At 35.7% G+C, this 21,450-nt stretch overlaps 1 protein-coding gene across 3 annotated transcripts in view; it reads right to left on the reverse strand.

Moving 5' to 3' along the window:
- PRKG2 (protein kinase cGMP-dependent 2) overlaps window positions 1–21,450 on the reverse strand; it is a 122,638-nt gene that overhangs the window by 70,520 nt on the left and 30,668 nt on the right. For all 3 annotated transcript variants that reach the window (XM_050790131.1, XM_050790129.1, XM_050790130.1), the window contains exons 3-5: window positions 7,053–7,219; window positions 4,028–4,141; window positions 2,004–2,109 (exon numbers count right to left, since the gene is read on the reverse strand). In XM_050790131.1, the coding sequence (XP_050646088.1) occupies window positions 2,004–2,109; window positions 4,028–4,141; window positions 7,053–7,219 (387 nt within the window). The remainder of the gene's footprint in view (window positions 1–2,003; window positions 2,110–4,027; window positions 4,142–7,052; window positions 7,220–21,450) is intronic.

A 21,450-nucleotide genomic window follows, 5' to 3' on the forward strand; every position in this document is an offset into this window, starting at 1 on the left:
TAATTAAGTAAGGACTGAATCCGGGGTTGGGAGGGAACATGGCAATTGACTTGAAATGATCTCTGATTATTAGTCATACTGTACTGTCTTTTAAAATTAATGACAGCCAGAGGCACAGATGAACTTCAAAAATAGGCTAAATCAAGCTACAGGCAAAATTATAAACAACACCAAGGGAATGATCGCTAAACTTCAGAATGCAGATACCCTCAAGGAGAGGAGGAGAAAGAAGCTGGAAATAACATGGGGAAGTACATAAGAACTTCAACAACTGCTTTCTCTTCCTTAGGTTGGGCAGTAGCTTCATGGGCGTTCATTTTGTTATGATGTCTTATAACTTACACATGTACTATATATCACCTAGAATATCACATACTTCAAATAAAAATGTAAACAGAAAAAAACATACTGTATATTATGAAACAAAGAGGAGTGTATTTCCCTAATATATCTCACTATAGATGAAATGGTAAAAGAGTCATCAGAACTTGTTATTAACACAGGCTATCATGAAATTTTACTTCTGGTCCAAACAGGGATCTATAACATTAGTGAAAATTAACTATTATAAAGCTAGCACGTTTGGAGGTTGGTGGGAAAAGAGATACAAGAAAAAATATTTTCTCTCTCTCCCCTCTATGAAGGCAAGAATCAGGTTTATCTTGCTCACCACTAAATCTACAATATTTAGTGCCCGCTAATAAGTATTAGTTGAATGAAGGAAATAACAAAAGGAGGGAAGGAAGGAAGGAATATTCACTAGCAGATCATCTGAGCTTTTTCCACTAAGAACATACTAGACTCCAAGGGAATTAACTGCTATGCCTAGTTCACGTTTTATCTCAGACATTCAAACACAACCCAGGCACACTGGTTTTTTTAGGTACCTCTTTTTGGCCCTTGCATAAGTGTGGCTTATCAGCTTTAAATGCTAATCTGTGTTGCTCAGTTGGTGGATTTTGAGATTACCTAGATTCAAGTGGACCCCACAATATGATAGCTAACTCATTGGCTGGCATATAGGTAGAGAACCTGCTTGTCATTATTGCAGCTCTCTGCTAGGAGACATTATTGTCTCTGGGAGGACAAATCAGTAACATTCTATATGAGAAATCTTATTCAGTGTTTATTGAGTCTACACTATAAGCTAAGCACTATATGGCCCTAAAATCATTAGCTTTGAAGGATTCTTATGCTAGAAAAAATCACCATAAGAAGAACTTATAATTTATTTTTAGAAATCATGTGATACATTATTATCATTATTATTCTTACATATCATAGATGACATTTCATTATAGAATGTATTGCAGCTTCAGAAACTTGCAAAACTCCCACTAAAGATACAGAAATTGTTTAAATAACTTATACTTCCAAATAAAGTTTTAATGTGGAATAGTTTTTTTCACTTACATAGACCATTTTTTCCTTATAAATTGATTCATCCAAGTTGTTGAGGTACAGAACAGTTCACAAAATGAGTATGTTCCAAGTCATCATGACAAGTATAGCAACATTTTTAGCAAGTCAATTTGCTACAAATAATAGGAATTTGGAAGATGGTGTGACTAGGCAAATAGAACGTCTCAGGTAAAACAAATAAGGATAGTAAACTTAATTTTAATACCATTCTAAGCAAAGTACTTTTAGAAAGCTTGTCTTTTGGCTAACTACTTTCAAATTTCAAATGCCTTTCAAAGCCAACAAGCAACCCAAATAATAGTTTAGGTTTTTTGCACATTTTTCTATGCTGTACACTATCACTCCATCAATGCAAGGGCAAAAACGCAGGAGAAGTAAATGAGTATACAAGGATAATGGAAATTAAATATGGTTTTTTGGTATGCACTAGCATTTACTGCAAGTAATGTTCCTTTGGTTTAGTCATGTGGAAAATGCTTAAATGGAAGTAGCTATAGTAAAATAATTATTCTGATAAAACCAATATATTAACAATATGGCAACTCCATTGTCTTCACTGTCTCCCAATGTACTATTCTTACCTTCTGAGGAAGTTTCTGTATTGTTCATCTCTAGCTTGGGCTGTTCTCCTCATTATATTCTGGAATACCTCTCGATCTAGTGCCCATGTTTTAACATTGGTAATAGCTTTAGAAAAATCAAGAAAACAATAAAACATTTAGTACCACATTGTGAAAATATTCCATAATATAAATCGATGGATTTGTTATATGTTCTTATAAAATGGTATTTCTTGGAAAATGCATTATTTAAACATACAAATGAAGGAGACAGCAAAATAAATAGCGAGCAATTTTATAAATCATTTGGCACTGAAATACACCATTATTTGGAAATGCCTAGCAAAAAATTTCCTTTCTAATTATGTTATAGTTAGGATGACATTCAAATTAGTTTGCAATTCCCAATTATGCACTAGATCATCAGGATGTGCTCTAGATTCGTGCTGTGATACAAGAGAAAGGCAGTCAATTTGTAGCTAATCTGGAGAGTGAAGTCACAAACAGATAATTGAAAGTTAAAGATATCTGTGTGTATGTGTGTGTTGCTATGTTTCTTCTTATGTTGTTCTGACACTGTTGCTAAAGAAGCTACATATTAAGAATATCTACAGTTACTTTTGTGTAAAATGCCTACAAATTATTTGAAACAGACTATGAAAGAAAGTTTTTGAGACAATTTTTTTTATGGGAAAGCCTTAAGGGCAAGTATAAAATTTAAAAAGAAAGTAGGGCAGAAGTGGTAGCTCTAAAAAATCTAGATGAAATTATGGTTGTACAATTTTTTAAAAAACAGTAAACAAAGCCTCTAAAATTGATCAAAACCCAAAGCTCTGGATTACCAAACTTTAAATTGGAATCATCTTGATATTCTTGTTAGAAATACAAGCTCCCTGGGCTCCACTGCCAGAGACTCTGATTCAGGTTGGGAGTAGAGACCCAGAACCTGCATTTTTATCAAATACCTCAGCAAGGCTAATGCGTATAACCCAGTCCCAAACACTGAAAAACATCATATCTATGTAATTCAGAAGGAAACCCAAGTTTGCCGTAAAGTCAATAAAACATAAATCTAAAGAAAAGCAAATAAAGTAATCCCAAAAGTCATTCATGAAAACTCTAATTACTCTAATTCATATTCCTTTTGACATAGATACATTTTTGTTGGTTTAATCAATTTCTCTGGCTTATAATATGGTCAGAATCTCGCTGAGACCAGCTAGAAAGCAAACATTCTGGACGAGCCAAAGGCATGTGTCTAGGTAGTAAAATGTAAAGTGGCAATTAAAGCAAATATTGGAATCAGTCACCTTAGAGCCATTGTTTTTGGCAGAACAAACCTTTTTATTTTTATTTTTAATTTAATTTAATTTTAATTTCCAGGATACATGTGCAGGACACGCAGGTTTGTTCCATAGATAAACGTGTATTGTGGTGGTTTGCTGTAACTATCAACCTAACACTTAGGTATTTAGCCCCACATACATTAGCTGTTTATCCTGATGCTCTCCCTCCCCAGCCCCTCCCCGTTGGGCTCCAGTGTGTGTTGTTCCCCTCCCTGTGTCCATGTGTTCTCATTGTTCAACTCCCACTTATAAGTGAGAGCGTTCAGTGTTTGGTTTTCTGTTCCTGTGTTAGTTTGCTGAGGATAATGGCTTCCAGTTCCATCTATGTCTGTGCAAAGGACATAATCTTGTCCCTTTTTATGGCTATGTAGCATTCCATAATGTATACATATCACATTTTCTTTACCCAGTCTATCACTGATGGTCATTTGGCTTGATTCCATGTCTTTACCATTGTGAACAGTTAAAAGCCATTTTACATTTTATACACAGGTATCCAGAAAAGTTCTTTTTAGCTTAAATTATATAGGTAAGTGCTTCAATATGAATCCCTTAATAGGCATAGCATTTCTATTTTAAGAACATGTAGGGTAAAATGGGAAACAAAAAGACTCTGGATCAGGGTGCAAATGTGACTGAACTGGATTATCTTTAACATGCCACAACAATCCAAAAATGGAGCATTTCCTCTTTTATTACCTTTCACAGAGGCAGTCCTTGTACAGTTGTATAAAATGGCAAGCTCCCCAAATGTGGTCCACATAGGGATGGAGGACAGCAATTTCTCCCCTTGAAACACCTCTAGTCGACCCTCTATCAAGTAGAATTTTTAAAAAACACACACAAATAATCAAAATCCATGCAGATACTATAAATTAGAAAAATAAAATAATCATAAAGCACACAAAGTATACAGGTAAGATATTTTATGATTCTCATTATAATATACTGGTTAAAAGTGCAGACTGAAATCACCTCTGCCACTTACTATTAGCTGGGTTGCCTTGAGAAACTTTATCTGTCTGAAGTTCCTCATTGACAATGAGGATAATAATAATAATTATTATTGTTATTTTACAGTGGTGAGAATGAAGTAAGTTAATCTAGGTAAAGAGTTTAGAACAATGGCTAGTGCATAGTAAATACTGTGTTAGCTATTATTAATATTATTATTTTTACAATGTTCTGTTCCTGAAGCAGTGGATGGCAAGTGTTTTGTTTAAAATTCATTATAACCTATGAGAAATGTAATACATGAAACTATTTTCATGTATCGTATTGAGGAGCTCAACAATCACTGTATGTCTTAAAAACACAGAGCAGTTGTTCACACTGATGGAATGACAACCCGTCATAACCAGTAAGTAGATTGGCCCTGGGATCAGACTGCCTGGTTGTGTCCTGATTCAACTCATTTTTGCCTATGTGACCTTGGGCAAGTTACTTCATGGTGCCTCAACTGTTATCTAACTTCTCATTTATTTAAATGTAACACATATTAGTTACAAATGAAAATCACTAAGAAGAGTGTTTGGCACTTATCATTACCTAGGCAAAGACTGGAGGAAGGGAGAGGCAGAACTTTGTATCCCCTTCACTTTTTTTTTTTTTTTTCTTGCCTTGGTAGCTTTACTCTTCTTTTGCTTTGAACAAATACAAACAAAACCTTAACCAACTAAAAGCATAAGCAAAAAAGATCTAAGTTCTTAGAGGAAAAACAAAATGGTGGGCCAATGTCTCCTTTCCTTAAAGAATTAGTCTTTCCTTTTCCTAATTCACTGCTAAGGAGCTCTGGATCATCTCTGTCCATCCATCCATTCAGCAAAACTGACCTGAGTACCTATGTTGTGCTGGGAACTGTTCCAAGTGCCAGAGCCATAGAGCGGACAAAAGAGAAAATATACTTAGTCTGATAGAATTGATATTAGCAAGAAAAAAAACACTCAGTTTTGGCTCCAAATCCTACAGGTTAGACGTGCAATTTAAAATTTCTCATTAGCTATTCTTTCAAAGCCACTTAGTGGTAGTGTCCAATTGATATCATGAATCTTAATGCATTTCAAGTTTTTATCTTGAAATTGGTTAAGGCTCATGGTACCTAAGCAATGCTGAAGAATTATATGGAATATCAAAAGTTTAAGCTAAATATGCTTTTACTATTTGCTATTCATGCTATGTTTCATAAAGAGAATATTTTTAATTATCAAATTAATTTGCCCAACCAGATAATTAAACCAGGCAATTCAATCCTTGGGTGACACTGTAATTAATTCAAATAAAACCATCCAATTTTAATTTCCATGTGTGCCATAACCCTGATCTCAATAGCTGTTTTGATACTGACTGCTGTTCAACCTCTTCTCTCCCTGAGCCTTTCATTAGAACTACTTGGGAAGGAATGAGTTAGACTAACATCAGTTTCTCATCCTCTCCTAGGAGGTTTCATAAATATTTGTTGACTTAATGACCCATCTTCTCTTGCTGCAATACTCTAGTGTTGCTAAAGCAGAAGTTAAAATGGCTAAGAGAAAAGTTGCAAGACGGAAAAGTTGTCCCTAAAAATTTCAAGGCTAGCTAAATTAAGACTATAGCTCATTAATTAAGTAGAATGATTACTTGGGAATGACTGTATAATTTTAAAGCTGCCTACAAAGATATACATGGCAAATAATAATAAAATTGGCATGTTCAAATAATCAAAGTACATAAAACAATCTTTTATATACCATAAATAGAATAATACATGTTTATTAATTTGTTTAGATAGACAACTTCTGCCTCACACTTAAGGCCCCAAAGGAACAAGAATAAAAGCATTAGTTAGATTATCAGGAACTACAATGCTAAATAGAAAACATACCTCCATTCATCATTCCTTCTGGGTAAGCCAGTTTTAACTTTTTTCCCTAAAACTCAGAAAGTTGTGCCAGAATGTGACAAAATGTTCTATAACTTTAATCCCTGTTCATACAATTTTTTGCTGCTATATATAAAAGAGAAAAAATTTGAGTAGTCATTATAAGATCTATACATTACAAAAATTTGCCTATCTAACCATTACAATCTTCCTGACATGTAAGCATGTTCAAATTACCACAGACGAAGGAAACCATTTAAATGATTCTAAAAACACCAGTTTTAATTGTAAGATGTGTCCTTTGATTTGTATGTTGGTCAAAGTTACCTAAATTACCTTTTAAAATCATTGGTATAAAACCAAAATTTTTCCAGAACCACAATAATAATTGTTTTCTTTTTTCCTGGTGCATTATCTTAAAATGTTAACTTCAGCAGCAGTATTTTGAATAAAAACACTTTTGAGTGAGTGGTATTGAGATTAGACGTGCGGATTCTTAAGTCAAATTGCCTAAGTGTGCATTTTACCTCCACTGCTTACGAGCTGTTTGGCGTTACCCTCCCTAAGACACAGTCGACATTAGAAACATGGAGAAAATAGAACTTGCCTTACAGGGTTGGTGAGAAGATAAAATGAGATCTCTCTATCAACTGCTCAATAGGATGCCTGATATATAGAAATCTTTCAGCACATATTAAGTATTACCATCATTATGATCAGATCAACATTCCTGCTATTTCATGAATTCAGTATGTTATGTTTTCTACAAATACAGCAACTAGTTTTACGTTTTTATAAATGCCTGCAAAAAATCACAACAGGCAAAATATTTATTATATAATAACCGGAAAAATCTGTGACACCCACCTGCCAGCACAAAGATATGGTTTCCTGGTTCTCCTTGCTTAATAATGTAACTCCCTTGCTGATAGTTTCTCCCATACATGCATTCCACCATGTCTTTGATCTGCTGAGGATCCAGTCTTTTCAGAAACTGATTTTTATTAAGGGCGTCTGTAATGAGTTTCTTCTCACTGTTATAATGGAAAAGAGATGTTAGTTACAATTAATGAAAATCATGTTTTGCTATGTAGATTTACTTTATTCTGTTTCTTGATAATATTATCTACAAACTTACAACTTTCTATCAAGAACATTTTTTTTCTAACGCCACCAAACATTTCATAACTACCACAGCTTACATGAAAAACCTATGAAAATATTTTTGAATATTATTCTGATAGTCATTATGGCACCAATATTATTATTGTTCCTAATTGCCATCAACACAAATGTACCATTTCCCAAGATCCGTAGATGCATTACTGATGGACACATGATTTTTTAGATGGAAAGCAAATCTCATTTATATAAAGGAGTTGCATTTAAGGGAATACAACACAGTCTTCACTCATTGATGTATTCATGTATGCATAGTGCCTATAGTACTAGTTATTTTATATTTTATTTAATCCTCATTACCATATTATGAGATAATTACTATTCCTATTTTAGGAAGAAGTAGACTAATAGGTAAGAAGCAACTAATTCTTCATGGGATTTAAAACTAAGTAGATGAATCTGAAGTCTGGTCTGCTTCCATTCTACCCCATTGTCTCTTCTGAGGGAGAAAGCTTCTAAGGGAGAAAGCCCTTGGGCCTTGGTAGGGTTGATCAGACATCGGTGGTGACAGTGACAGTCTAGGTTTGACTAGGTTTTACTCTAGATATGTGTGGACTAGACAGAACTGACATTTCCAATCTCACAGTCCATTCATTCCTCAAATCCAAGTTCTACTTGTTGATAATCCTATAACACTCTGCTTTATTTTGGAAAAGATGTAGCTCAAAATAGTTACCCAATCTTCATTAAGATAAATTTAAAATGTTTTAGTTAAAATTCTTTATATGTATATTTCATAAAATTATTGTGCTGAAAGAAAAGATGCTCTATGGGCTAAGTCAGAATCTATACAATATATTTACTCTTGATCATAAAACTCAGCATGGTATTTTAAATACTTTTCTGTATTTTTCATTCAACCTCTCTCCCAATTACTGTTTGAAAACTGGTGATCTTTTTCTACACAAAAAGTTTTCAAACAAAAGGTAAGACTTCATGAAATTAAATAATTCTTTCATGACCCTTTAGGCTACATGAAGATCTTTAGGCTACATGAAGAAAACAGAACGAAGTCTTGTACAAAGAAATTTCTTCTTCCCTACAGTGACTCAAAGCTATTCAAATTCTTTGAGTGCCTTGAGAAGTTCCATCTAATCTATTACCAAATCTTATCAATTCGTTTTAAAAAATATCACTGTTATCCATTTTATTTCCCATTTTCAAGGATGTCACCACAGTCCAAGAACAAATCTTAGGTCTGGACAACTTTAAAAGTTTATTTTCTTGGACTTAAGCTTCTAGCCTATTTTCCCTAAAATTCATCTGTACTATATCATCAGATTATTCTCACTAAAAAAAATTTTTAAATGAATTTCATGCTTATCCAATTTATTTTCATCCACTAAAGCCAACTCACTTAATATATATTGAGAACATATCTTTGCTAGGTAATCCTCCTAGTACAACTGGTAGAACTGTGAACAGTATCAAGAAGCTCCAGCTTTCACAGACTTTATGTGTTAGTATAATATTCTAGTCAGTGTTTCCTCAATGCCCACATATACCAATTTTCCAAAGTATGTTCCAAGAACACTGTTTCTTTATAAGCAAAAGTGTGCTACGTTGAAGCAACTTTGGAAATATACAATGCACACTTTAAAGATTCAAAGAAGTTTTACTGTAAACAAATCTCTTTAAACCAGTATTTCTCAAGCTTCAATGTCCTTTTTATTTATTTCTTTTTTGGTTTAACTTCATTCATTCAACATCCAACATTCCATGGAAGTACTCAAAAAGACTCTTTTGCCCATAGAAAAAGTATCAATATCCTACAACCCAATATTTATCATTTTCTACAACATGGCTCCAATCTATCCATTTAGTACTTACTCCCTAAACAATTTTTTTATTATAGATAAGCTGGTATCCTTATCATCCCCTATATCTTTGAACTTTGCCTTAAGAAATGGAACATGTTTTCTTTTATGACTTAACTTACTTTTTACTCCTCAACCTTTCCAAACCTTATACATCCACCAAGAAATCCTTCATGATTTTAAACTGGATGATTTTAAATGGATGCTGTAGTTTACACAATCCTTTCTTTCTCCTCTGAATTCCTAGAGTACTTATATTCACATCTGTTCTGCTTTTAAAATGACATTAAGCACTTACTTAGGACATAAAAATTAATTAAACATGACCCATGGTCTCAAAAAGTTTCCAGACTTTTATAACTTAGTGTATAAACATACTGTAATAGTCTCTAACTAGTAAAATTATCGCTATGAATTTTTCTCAAAAGTACATTATAAATTTAAAACGACTTATTTTAAAAATCTGATAAGTTTCGGCTAGGCATGGTGGCTCACACCTGTAATCCCAGCACTTTGGGAAGCCAAGGCAGGCGGATCACGAGGTCAGGATATGGAGACAATCCTGGCTAACATGGTGAAACTTCGTCTCTACTAAAAATACAAAAAATATTAGCCGGACATGGTGGTGGGCGCCTTGTAGTCCCAGCTACTCGGGAGGCTGAGGCAGGAAAATGGTGTGAACCTAGGAGGTGGAGGTGGCAGTGAGCCGAGATCACGCCACTGCACTCCAGCCTGAGCAATAGAGACTCTGTCTCAAAAAAAAAAAAAAAAAAGTAAACTGCAACTCCTTCTACAACTATGATAGACCAGCTATATCAGCATAACTCTTCCTGCTCCCACAAAACAACTATGAAAGCTGATTAGATAGATAGATAATCTCTTGGAAGCATTAAAGATCTATCAACATAGCAACAACTTAGAGTCATGATCTACAAGAGAACATGAGGCTGACAGTCTCCTCTGCATTTCCTTCAAGGCATTTCCTGCTTTTCAGGCAGCTACTGAACACAGTCTTGGCTATCTCAAAGACAAAAGTTCGTGTTCAAAGCACACCATGAAGTGGAATGATAGGATGCTTCATTCTTACTCCTAGGCTGCAGCCCTTCAGATGTCCCATCTGAAATCCTGGGTGTCTACCTGGGATTCTGGTAAACACCCAGGATTTCAGATGGGACATCTGAAGGGCTGCAGCCTAAGAGTAAGAACTAAGCAAAATAGGCTAGCTCTCAAAAACACTGAAAAGCAGCCACCAAACGAACAAAACGCTATTTTGGTTACAACTATCAGCGACTATATTAACTGCCTGCCAGAAGCAAACGTAAATATTCTCCATAGAAGTTCACAAAATCTGGACACTCAAATTTTCTCCACAGTTTTTTAAATAGCAAATATTTGTCATGACATCAGAAGTTACCAGGCATACTAAGAGAAAAGGCCAAATGACTGAGGACAGAGAGAAAAAAGACAATAGAAACAGAACCATAGTAGATCAATATATTGCAGCTATCAGGTGCAACTTTAACTATAAGCAATATGCTTTCAGGACAAACGGAGATGTCAGTAGAAAATGTGAATCTTTAAAGAAATCAAATGGAAATTCTAAAACTGAAAAACACAATATCAGAAGCTTGAAACTAAAACGATCAGCTGGGACCCTGAAGAAAGAGAAATAATTGAGCTGAAACAATATATGAAGGAATCATATTTAAGAGTTAGCTTAAATCAGGCAGGGTGCAGTGTCTCACGCCTGTAATCTCAACACTCTGGGAGGCTGAGTTCGGTAGATTACGAGATCAAGAAATCGAGACCATCCTGGCCAATATGGTGAAACCCCGTCTCTACTAAAAATACAAAAATTAGCTGGGCTTGGTGGTACATGCCTGTAGTCCCAGCTACTCTGGAGGCTGAGGCAGGAGAATCGCTTGAACCCGGGAGGCAGAGGTTGCATTGAGCCAAGATTGCACCACAGCACTCTAGCCTGGCAACAGAGCAAGACTCTGTCTCAAGAAAAGAAAAGAAAAGAAAAGAAGAGTTGGCAGAGTTAGCTTAAATCAATTATAAGATGTCAAGCACAGACAAGATGCCTTATAAACTCTGCATAAAATAAATACAAAGAAAACCGTATCTAGGCCTACCATAGTCAAATTGCTGAAAAACCAAATACAATGAGAAAACTCTAAAAAGCAGCTTAAAAAAAAAGGCATTACTTTCAAATGACTAACTTACTCTTCAACAGAAATAACAGAAACCAGAACACAGTAGCATATCTTCAAAGCGTTTCAAGGAGCCTATTTCAATACCTTTACCCAGTGAAAATCACCTTCAAAAATGAAGGCAAAAGGAAGGTATTTTCAAAATGTTTTTCCGTTGGCAACAGACTTGTAACAGTGAAGAGCTCCAGACAGAAGAAATATGATCTCAGATGGAAACTGGCAGATGTTAGAAGGAAGAAAGAGCAATGGAAAATATAAATCTGTGGGTGATTAAAGAAAGCTTGTGTTTCTCAAAGAGCAATAATAATGCCTTGTGCAGTGTAAAATATATAATAAATAAATGTAGAAAACAGCCAAAACTGCAGGAGAGGGAACAATAAATGGAGTTCACATAATTTAAGGTCCAGCAATTGATAAAAGTACTAATCTATGTTATAAGTTTAGTAAGTTAAGGATGCATGCCGTAATTTATAGTGAGGCCTACAAGATCAGTCAAAGAATGTTTAACTAGAAAGCTAACAAGGATAGGCCGGGCGTGGTAGCTCATGCTTGTAATCCCAGCACTTTAGGAGGCCGAAGGCAGATGGATCACCTGAGGTCAGGAGTCTGAGACCAGCCTAGCCAACCCCGTCTCTACTAAAAACACAAAAATTAGCCAGGCATGGTAGCGGCCACCTGTAATCCCAGCTACTTGGGAGGCTGAAGCAGGAGAATCACTTGAACCTGGGAGTCAGAGGTTGCAGTGAGCTGAGATCGCACCATTGCACTCCAGCCTGGGCAGCAAGAGTGAAACTCCGTCTCAAAAAATAAAATTAAATAAATAAATTAATTAAAGAAACCTAACAAAGATAAAATAGAATTAAAATATATACTTAATTAATCCTCAAAACATGGCAAACAGAAAGAGAAATTGAATAATATTAGATATTAGATTTAAACCCACATTTTTTTTTTTTACATTGGAGATAAATATACCAAATACCCCAATTAAAAGACAAGCTTGTCAGACCAATAAAATAAAATTTAAAAGGAAATACCAAATGTATATTGCAAATAAGATACATGCCTTAAAGACAATGTATGGAAAGGCCGAAAATAAAAAAGTAGAAAAAGACATACTATGTAAACATCAATTAAAAATGAATTTTTCGGCCGGGCGCGGTGGCTCAAGCCTGTAATCCCAGCACTTTGGGAGGCCGAGATGGGCGGATCACGAGGTCAGGAGATCGAGACCTTCCTGGCTAACACAGTGAAACCCCGTCTCTACTAAAAATAATACAAAAAACTAGCCGGGCGAGGTGGCGGGCGCCTGTAGTCCCAGCTACTCGGGAGGCTGAGGCAGGAGAATGGCGTGAACCCGGGAGGCGGAGCTTGCAGTGAGCCCAGAACGCGGCACTGCACTCCAGCCTAGGCGACGGAGCGAGACTCCGTCTCAAAAAAAAAAAAAAAAAAAAAAAAAAAAGAATTTTTCTCTGATATAGGAAAGTAAGCCTTAATAAAAAACACATTTCTAGAAATAGAGAGGAATATTTCATATTTATATCATCAAGAATATCTAAATATTCTAAATATGTATCCACTTAATATGATAGCATCAAAATACATGGAACAAAACTGGCAAAATTAAAAGAAGAAATAGACAAGTGTCCCACATTAATTCTGGGAGATTTTACCACATCTCTCTAATTAATAGAATAAGCCAACAAAAATTAGTAAGTAGATCTGAATATTTGATTATTGAACTTTATTTAATCTCTCGACCTCATTGATATTTTAAATGTCTCTATTCAATAAATTCAGAATACACATTCATTTCCAGTGCACATTAAACCATCATAAAAACTGACCACATGGCAAACCACAAATCATTTCAAGACATTTCATAAGACTGAAGTAATACAGAGTATATTCTTTAAATATAGTATTAATAGAATAAAGCTAGAAATCAATAACAGAAAAATCATAAAATCCTCAAATGTTTGAGAATTGAGCAATACATTTCTAAACAACCCATTGGTCAAAACTTAAGTTATAAGAAAAGCCAAATCATATTTTAAAATAAATAATAATAAAATATGACATAAAACTTGCAAGATGCAGTAAAAATGATGCATAGAAAATTCATGCTGTCAAATTATATAATAGAATAAATATTATAAATGAGCATCCTAAGCATCCATCTCAAAAGACTAGAAAAAGAAAAGTAAGTTGAACTCAAAAAAGGAAGGAAGAAAATAACACAATGACAGCAGAAAATAATCAAACAGGAAAAAAGAAGTATAGAAGTATAATGAAGAGAATCAACACAGCCCAAAATAATTTCTTTGAAAAGAATAATAAAATGATAATTCACAACAAGACAGGACTTGGGGAGTAAGAGAGGAAGGAGGTATAATTACTATTATTAGAAATAAGAAGGAGACATCACTATGGATATTACAGATATAAAAAGAGAAATGAGTAGTATGAACAACTTTACAGTTAAAAATTAAACTGCATTCTTGCCAAAACAGTTGTTCATACTATATAGTCCAGCATCAAGCAATTAAAAATAAAATTTTTAAAACAACATCATTTAAAATAGTTTCAAAAACATCGAGTATGGAAAACTGTGATGAAATGAAAAAAAATTTCTAGAAAAATAAACCACCAAATCTGAGACAAGAAGAAATAGAAAATCTGATTAGCAATAAAGAAACTAAATCAAATATAAAAACTATCTCACCCAAAAAAGTCTAAACCCAAATGACCTTATTATTAAGCCTTATAGATATTCAAAGAAAAATTAATATTAAATTTATATAATATTTTCCAGAAAACAGGAAAGATGAATTTTTCCCAATTCATGTTATAGTGCCAGAATAGCCTGATAAGGAGTTATACTATAAAAAAGAAAAATGAAATCTAATATCCTTAATGAACAGAGGGACAAAAGTAAAAAACAAAACAAACAAGCAAAGTATAAAAAATAAATATTCTAGATTAGATTGAACGTTAATTAACATAATTATCAACATGAAAAGAATAAAGGAGAAAAATGTAGAAATATAGTAAGATGCAGAAAGAGTATTTGGTAAAATTAAACACTTGTAATACTTTTTGAATTAAGTAATACTTTTGGCAAATTAAATATAGAGGAAAATCTCCTTAATCTGATAAAATACATATATAAAACAAAACAAAAACACATCATATTACATCATGAAACATTGAAAGCTTTCCTACAGACATCAGAAATGGGACACTTCAATCCTGAATCAAAAGTCTGAGCAAATTTAATAAAGGGAGAAAGAAAAGAAACAAAAAGAAGAAAAATAAAATAAGAAAATAAAATATGTAAATGTAGAAAAAGAAAAAATTAAACTGCATTCTTTCCAAAAGATATGATTGCATATATGAAAAATTCAAAAGAAAATACAGGTAAACCACCAATATCAACAGGCGATTTCAACAATCTCACTTGATACAAATTCACTATACAAATTTAATTGTATTTCTATACTCTAGTATTAAGCAATTAATAAAAACTTTTAAATAATTTAAAATAGTATCAACTATGAAAGATTATATCTAACAAAGATAAGTAAGATGTCTACACAGAATACAAAATACTATTAAAAGAGTGAGAGAAAACCTAACTAAATGGAAGAATATACCATGGTCATAGATTAGAACACTACATTTTTAATTATGTTAGTTACATTCAGGTTGATCAGGTTCAATGAAATCCCAATCAATGCTCTAAATTTAAAAATTTATGAAAATTGAGAAGCTGACACTAAAATTCTTATAGTCATAAAAAGGCCCAAGACTAGCTTCACAACATTGAAGAATAACAAAATTGCAACACTTAAAGTAATGGATATCAAAAATTACTATGAAAGAAAATAATTAAGAGAATATATACTACTGGCACAACAATGGATAAAAAGACTTTTGGGGAGTGACTGGCAAGATGGCCAAATAGGAACAGCTCCAGTCTGCAGCTTCCAGCAAGATCAATGCAGAAGGTGAGTGATTTCCGCATTTCCAACTGAGGTACCCAGCTCATCTCACTGGGACTGGTTAGAGAGTGGGTACAGCCCACGGAGGGCAAGCTGAGCAGGGTAAGGCATCGTCTCACCCAGGAAGGACAAGGGGTCGAGGAACTTCTGCCCCTAGCCAACAGAAGCCATGAGGGACTGCACCATGAGGCCCAGATACTACACTTTTCTCATGGTCTTCTCAACCTGCAGACCAGGAGATTCCCTTGGGTGCATATGCTACCAGGGCCCTTTGTTTCAAGCACAAAACTGGGTGGCCATCTGGACAGACACCGAGCTAGCTGCAGGAGTTTTTTTAATTTTTATTTTCATACCCCCGTGGTGCCTGGAATGCCAGCAAGACAGAATCGTTCACTCCCCTGAAAACGGGGTTGAAGCCAGGGAGCCAAGCGGTCTAGCTCAGTGGATCCCACCCCCATGGAGCTCAGCAAGCTAAGATCCACTGGTTTGAAATTCTCACTACTAGCACAGCAGTATGAAGTCAACCTGGAACACTCGAGCTTGGTGGGGGAAGGGGTGTCCGCCATTACTGAGGCTTGAGTAGACGGTTTTCCCCTCATAGTGAAAACAAAGCTGCAAGGAAGTTCAAACTGGGTGGAGCCCACCACAGCTCTGCAAAGATGCTGTGGCCAGACAGCCTCTCTAGATTCCCCTTCTCTGGGCAAGCCATCTCTGAGTGAAAGGCAGCAGCCCCAGGCATGAGTTAATAGATAAAACTCCCATCTCCCTGGAACAGAGCACCTGGGAGAAGGGGCAGCAGTAAGCACAGCTTCAGCAGATTTAAATGATCCTGCCTGCTGGCTCTGAAGACAGCAGCAAATCTCCCAGCTCAGAGCTCGAGCTCTGCTAAGGGACAGACTGCCTCCTCAAGTGGGTCCCTGAACTCCCATGCGTCCTGACTGGGAGACACCTCCCAGCAGGGGTCAACAGACACCTCATACAGGAGAGCTCCAGCTGGCATCTGGCAGGTGCCCCTCTGGGATGAAGCTTCCAGAAGAAAAACAGGCAGCAATCTTTGCTGTTCTGCAGCCTCCACTGGTGATACCCATGCAAACAGGGTCTGGAGTGGACCTCCAGCAAACTCCAGCAGACATGCAGCAGAGGGGCCTATTAGAAGGAAAACTAACAAACGGAAAGGAGTAGCATCAACATCAACAAAAAGGATGCCTACACAGAAGCCCCATCTGAAGGTCACCAACATCAAAGACCAAAGTATATAAATGTATGAAGTTGAGAAAAAACAGTACAAAAAGGCTGAAAATTCCAAAAACCAGAATGCCTCTTCTCCTCCAAATGATCACAACTCCTCGCCAGCAAGGGAAGAAAACTGGACAGAGAATGAGTTTGATGAATTGACAGAAGTAGGTTTAAGAAGGTGGGTAATAACAAACTCCTCTGAGATAAAGGAGCATGTTCTAACCCAATGCAAGGAAACTAAGAATGTTTAAAAAAGTTAGAGAAATTGCTAACTAGAATAATCAGTTTAGAGAAGAACATAAATGACCTGATGGAGCTTAAAAACACAGCACAAGAACTTCCTGAAGCATACACAAGTATCAATAGTCGAATCAATCAAGTGGAAGACAGGATATCAGAGATTGAAGATCAACTTAATGAAATAAAGAGTGAAGACAAGATAAGAGAAAAAAGAATGAAAAGGAACAAACAAAGCCTCCAAGAAATATGGGACCATGTGAAAAGACCAAATCTACGTTTGAGTGGTGTACCTGAAAGTGATGGGGAGAATGGAACCAAGTTGGAAAACACTCTTCAGGATATTATCCAGGAGAACATCCCCAACCTAGCAAGACAGGGCAACAATCAAATTCAGGAAATACACAGACCACCACAAAGATACTTCTCAAGAAGAGCAACCCCAAGAAACATAATCATCAGATTCACCAAAGTTGAAATGAAGAAAAAATGTTAAGGGCAGGCAAAGAGAAAGGTCGGGTTACCCACAAAGAGAAGCCCATCAGACTAAGTGGGGCATTTAGCCCATTTACATCTAAGCCAGAAGAGAGTGGGGGCCAATATTCAACATTCTTAAAGAAAAGAATTTTCAACCTTGAATTTCATATCCAGCCAAACTAAGTTTCATAAGCAAAGGAGGAATAAAATCCTTTACAAACAAGCAAATGGTGAGAGATTTTGTCACCACCAGGCCAGCCTTACAAGAGCTCCTGAAAGAAGCACTAAATATGGAAAGGAGAAACCAGTACCAGCCACTGCAAAAACATACCAAATTGTAAAGACCATCAACACTATGAAGAAACCACATCAATTAATGGGCAAAATAACCAGCTAGCATCATAATGACAGGATCAACTTTACACATAATAATACTAACCTTAAATGTAAATGAGCTAAATGCCCCACTTAAAAGACACAGACTGGTGAATTGGATAAAGAGTCAAGACCCACTGGGGTGCCGTGTTCAGGTGACACATCTCACATGCAAAGACAAACACAGGCTCAAAAACAAGGATGGTGGAATATTTAACAAGCAAATGGAAAGTCACAAAAAGCAAGAGTTGCAATCCTAGTCTCTGATAAAACAGACTTTAAATCTACGAAGATCAAAAATGACAAAGAAGGGCATTACATAATGGTAAAGGGATCAATGCAACAAAAAGAGCGAATTATCCTCAATATATATGCACCCAATACAGGAGCACCCAGATCCATAAAGCAAGTTATTAGAGACCTACAAAAAGACTTAGCCTCCCACACAATAATAGTGGGAGACTTCAACACCCCACTGTCAATATTAGACAGATCAACAAGACAGAAAAATAACAAGGATATTCAGGACTTGATTCAGCTCTGTAGACCTAAGACACCTCTAGAGAACTTCACCCCAAACCAACAGAATATACATTCTTCTCAGCACTATATCACACTTATTCTAAAATAAGTCGACCACATAATTGGAAATAAAACACTCCTCAGCAAATGCAAAAGAAAGGAAATCATAAAAAAATAAAAATAAAAAAATAAAACAGACTCTCAGACCACAGTGCAAACAAATTAGAACTCAGGATTAAGAAACTCACTCAAAACTGCACAACTATATGGAAACTGAACAACCTGCTCCTGAAAGACTACTGGGTAAATAACGAAATTAACGCAGAAATAAATAAGTTCTTGGAAACCAATGAGAACAAAGACAGAACGTACCAGAATTTCTTGGATACCGTTAAAGCAGTGTTTAGAGGGAAATTTATAGCACTAAATGCCCATGGAGAAAGTGGGAAAGATCTAAAATCGACACCCTAACATCACAATTAAAAGAACTAGAGAAGCAAGAGCAAACAAACTCAAAAGCTAGCAAAACAAAAGAAATTACTGAGATCAGAACAGAACTGAAGGAGACAGAGACATGAAAAACCCTTAAAAAAAATCAATGAATCCAGAAGCTGGTTTTTTGGAAAGATTAACAAAATAGATAGACCCCTAGCGAGACTAATAAATAAGAAAAGAAAGAAGAATCCAACAGACGAAATTTAAAAATGATAAAGAGGATATCGTCACTGATCCCACATAAATACAAACTACTATCAGAGAATACTGTAAACACCTCTACTCAAATAAACTAGAAAATCTAGAAGAAATGGATAAATTCCTGGACACATAATCTCTCCCAAGATTAGACCAGGAACAATTCAAATGCCTGAATAGACCAACAACAAGTTCAGAAATTGAGGCAGTAATTAATAGCCTACCGACCAAAAAAAGCCCAGAACCAGACAGATTCACAGTCAAATTCCACCAGAGGTACAAAGATGAGTTGATACCATTCCTTCTGAAACTATTCCAAACAATAGAAAAAGAGGGACTCCTCCCTAACTCATTTTATGAGGTCAGCATCATCCTGATACCAAAACCTAGCAGAGACACAACAAAAAAAGAAAATTTCAGGCCAATATCCCTAATGAACATCGATGCAAAAATCCTCAATAAAATACTGGGAAACCGAATCCAGCAGCACATCAAAAAGCTTATCCACTAGGATCAAGTCAGCTTCATCCCTGGGATGCAAGGCTGGTTCAACATACACAAATAAAAAAAACTTAATCCATCACATAAACAGAACCAATGACAAAAACCACACGATTATCTCAATAGATGCAGAAAAGGACTTCAACAAAATTCAACACCCCTACATGCTAAAAACTCTCAATAAACTAGGTGTTGATGGAATGTATCTCAAAATAATAAGGGCTATTTATGACAGATCCACAGCCAATATCATACTGAATGGGCAAAATCTGGAATCATTCCCTTTAAAATCTGGCGCAAGTCAAGGCTGTGTTTTCTCACCACCCCTATTCAATATAGTATTGGAAGTTGTGGCCAGGGCAATCAGGCAAGAGAAAATAAACAAAGGGTATTCAAATAGGAAAAGAGGACGTCAAATTGTCCCTGTTTGCAGATGACATGATTGTATATTTAGAAAACCCCATCGTCTCAGCCCAAAATTGCCTTAAGCTGATAAGCACCTTCAGCAAATCTCAGGACATAAAATCAACGTGCAAAAATTACAAGCATTCTTATACACCAGTAACAGACAAACAGACAGCCAAATCATGAGTGAACTCCCATTCACAATTGCTACAAAGAGAATAAAATACCAAGGAATAAAACTTACAAGGGATGTCAAGGACCTCTTCATGGAGAACTACAAACCACTCTGCAAGGAAATAAGAGAGGACACAAACAAATGGAAAAACATTCCATGCTCATGGATAGGAAGAATCAATATTGTGAAAATGGCCATACTGCCCAAAGTAATTTATAGATTCAATGCTATCCCCATCAAGCTACCATTGACTTCCATCACAGAATTAGAAAACCCTACTTTAAATTTCATATGGAACCAAAAAGGAGCCAGTATAGCCAAGACAATCCTAAGCAAAAAGAACAAAACTGGAGGCATCATGCTACCTGACTTCAAACTATTCTACAAGCCTACATTAACCAAAATAGCATGGTACTGGTACCAAAACAGATATACAGACCAATGAAACAGAACAGAGGCCACAGAAATAACACCACACATCTACAACCATCTGATCTTTGACAAACCTGACACAAACAAGCAATCAAGAAAGGATTCCCTATTTAATAAATGGTGTTGGGAAAACTGGCTAGTCATATGCTGAAAACTGAAACTGGACCCCTTCCTTACAACTTATACAAAAATTAACTCAAGATGGATTAAAGACCTAAACATAAGACCTAAAACCATAAAAACTCTAGAAGAAAACCTAGGCAATACCCCATTCAGGACATAGGCGTGAGCAAAGACTTCATGACTAAAACACCAAAAGCAATGGCAACAAAAGCCAAAATTGACAAATGGGATCTGATTAAACTAAAGAGCTTCGGCACAGCAAAAGCAAATATCATCAGAATGAACAGGCAACCTACAGAATGGGATACAAATTTTGCAATCTTTCTATTTGACAAAGGGCTAATATCCAGAATCCCCAAAGAACTGAAACAAATTTACAAGAAATAAAAACTCCATCAAAAAGTGTGCAAAGGATATGAATAGATACTTCTGAAAAACAGACATTTATGCAGCCAACAGACATGAAAAAAAAGCTTATTATCACTGGTCATTAGAAAAATGCAAATCAAAACCACAGTGAGATGCCATCTCATGCCAGTTAGAATGGTAATCATTAAAAAGTCAGGAAACAACAGATGCTGGAGAGGATGTGGAGAAATAGGAACACTTTTACACTGTCGGTGGGAGGGTAAATTAATTCAACCACTGTGGAAGACAGTGTGGCGATTCCTCAAGGATCTAGAACCAGAGATACCATTTGACCCAGCCACCCCATTACTGGGTATATACCCAAAGGATTCTAAATCATTCTACTGTAAAGACACATGCATACCTATGTTTACTGCAGCACTGTTCGCAATAGCAAAGACTTGGAACCAACCCAAATGCCCATCAATGATAAACTGGATAAAGAAAATGTGGCACATATATACC

The sequence above is a fragment of the Macaca thibetana genome, chromosome 5, assembly GCF_024542745.1.
Source record: "Macaca thibetana thibetana isolate TM-01 chromosome 5, ASM2454274v1, whole genome shotgun sequence".
NCBI lineage: Eukaryota > Metazoa > Chordata > Mammalia > Primates > Cercopithecidae > Macaca > Macaca thibetana.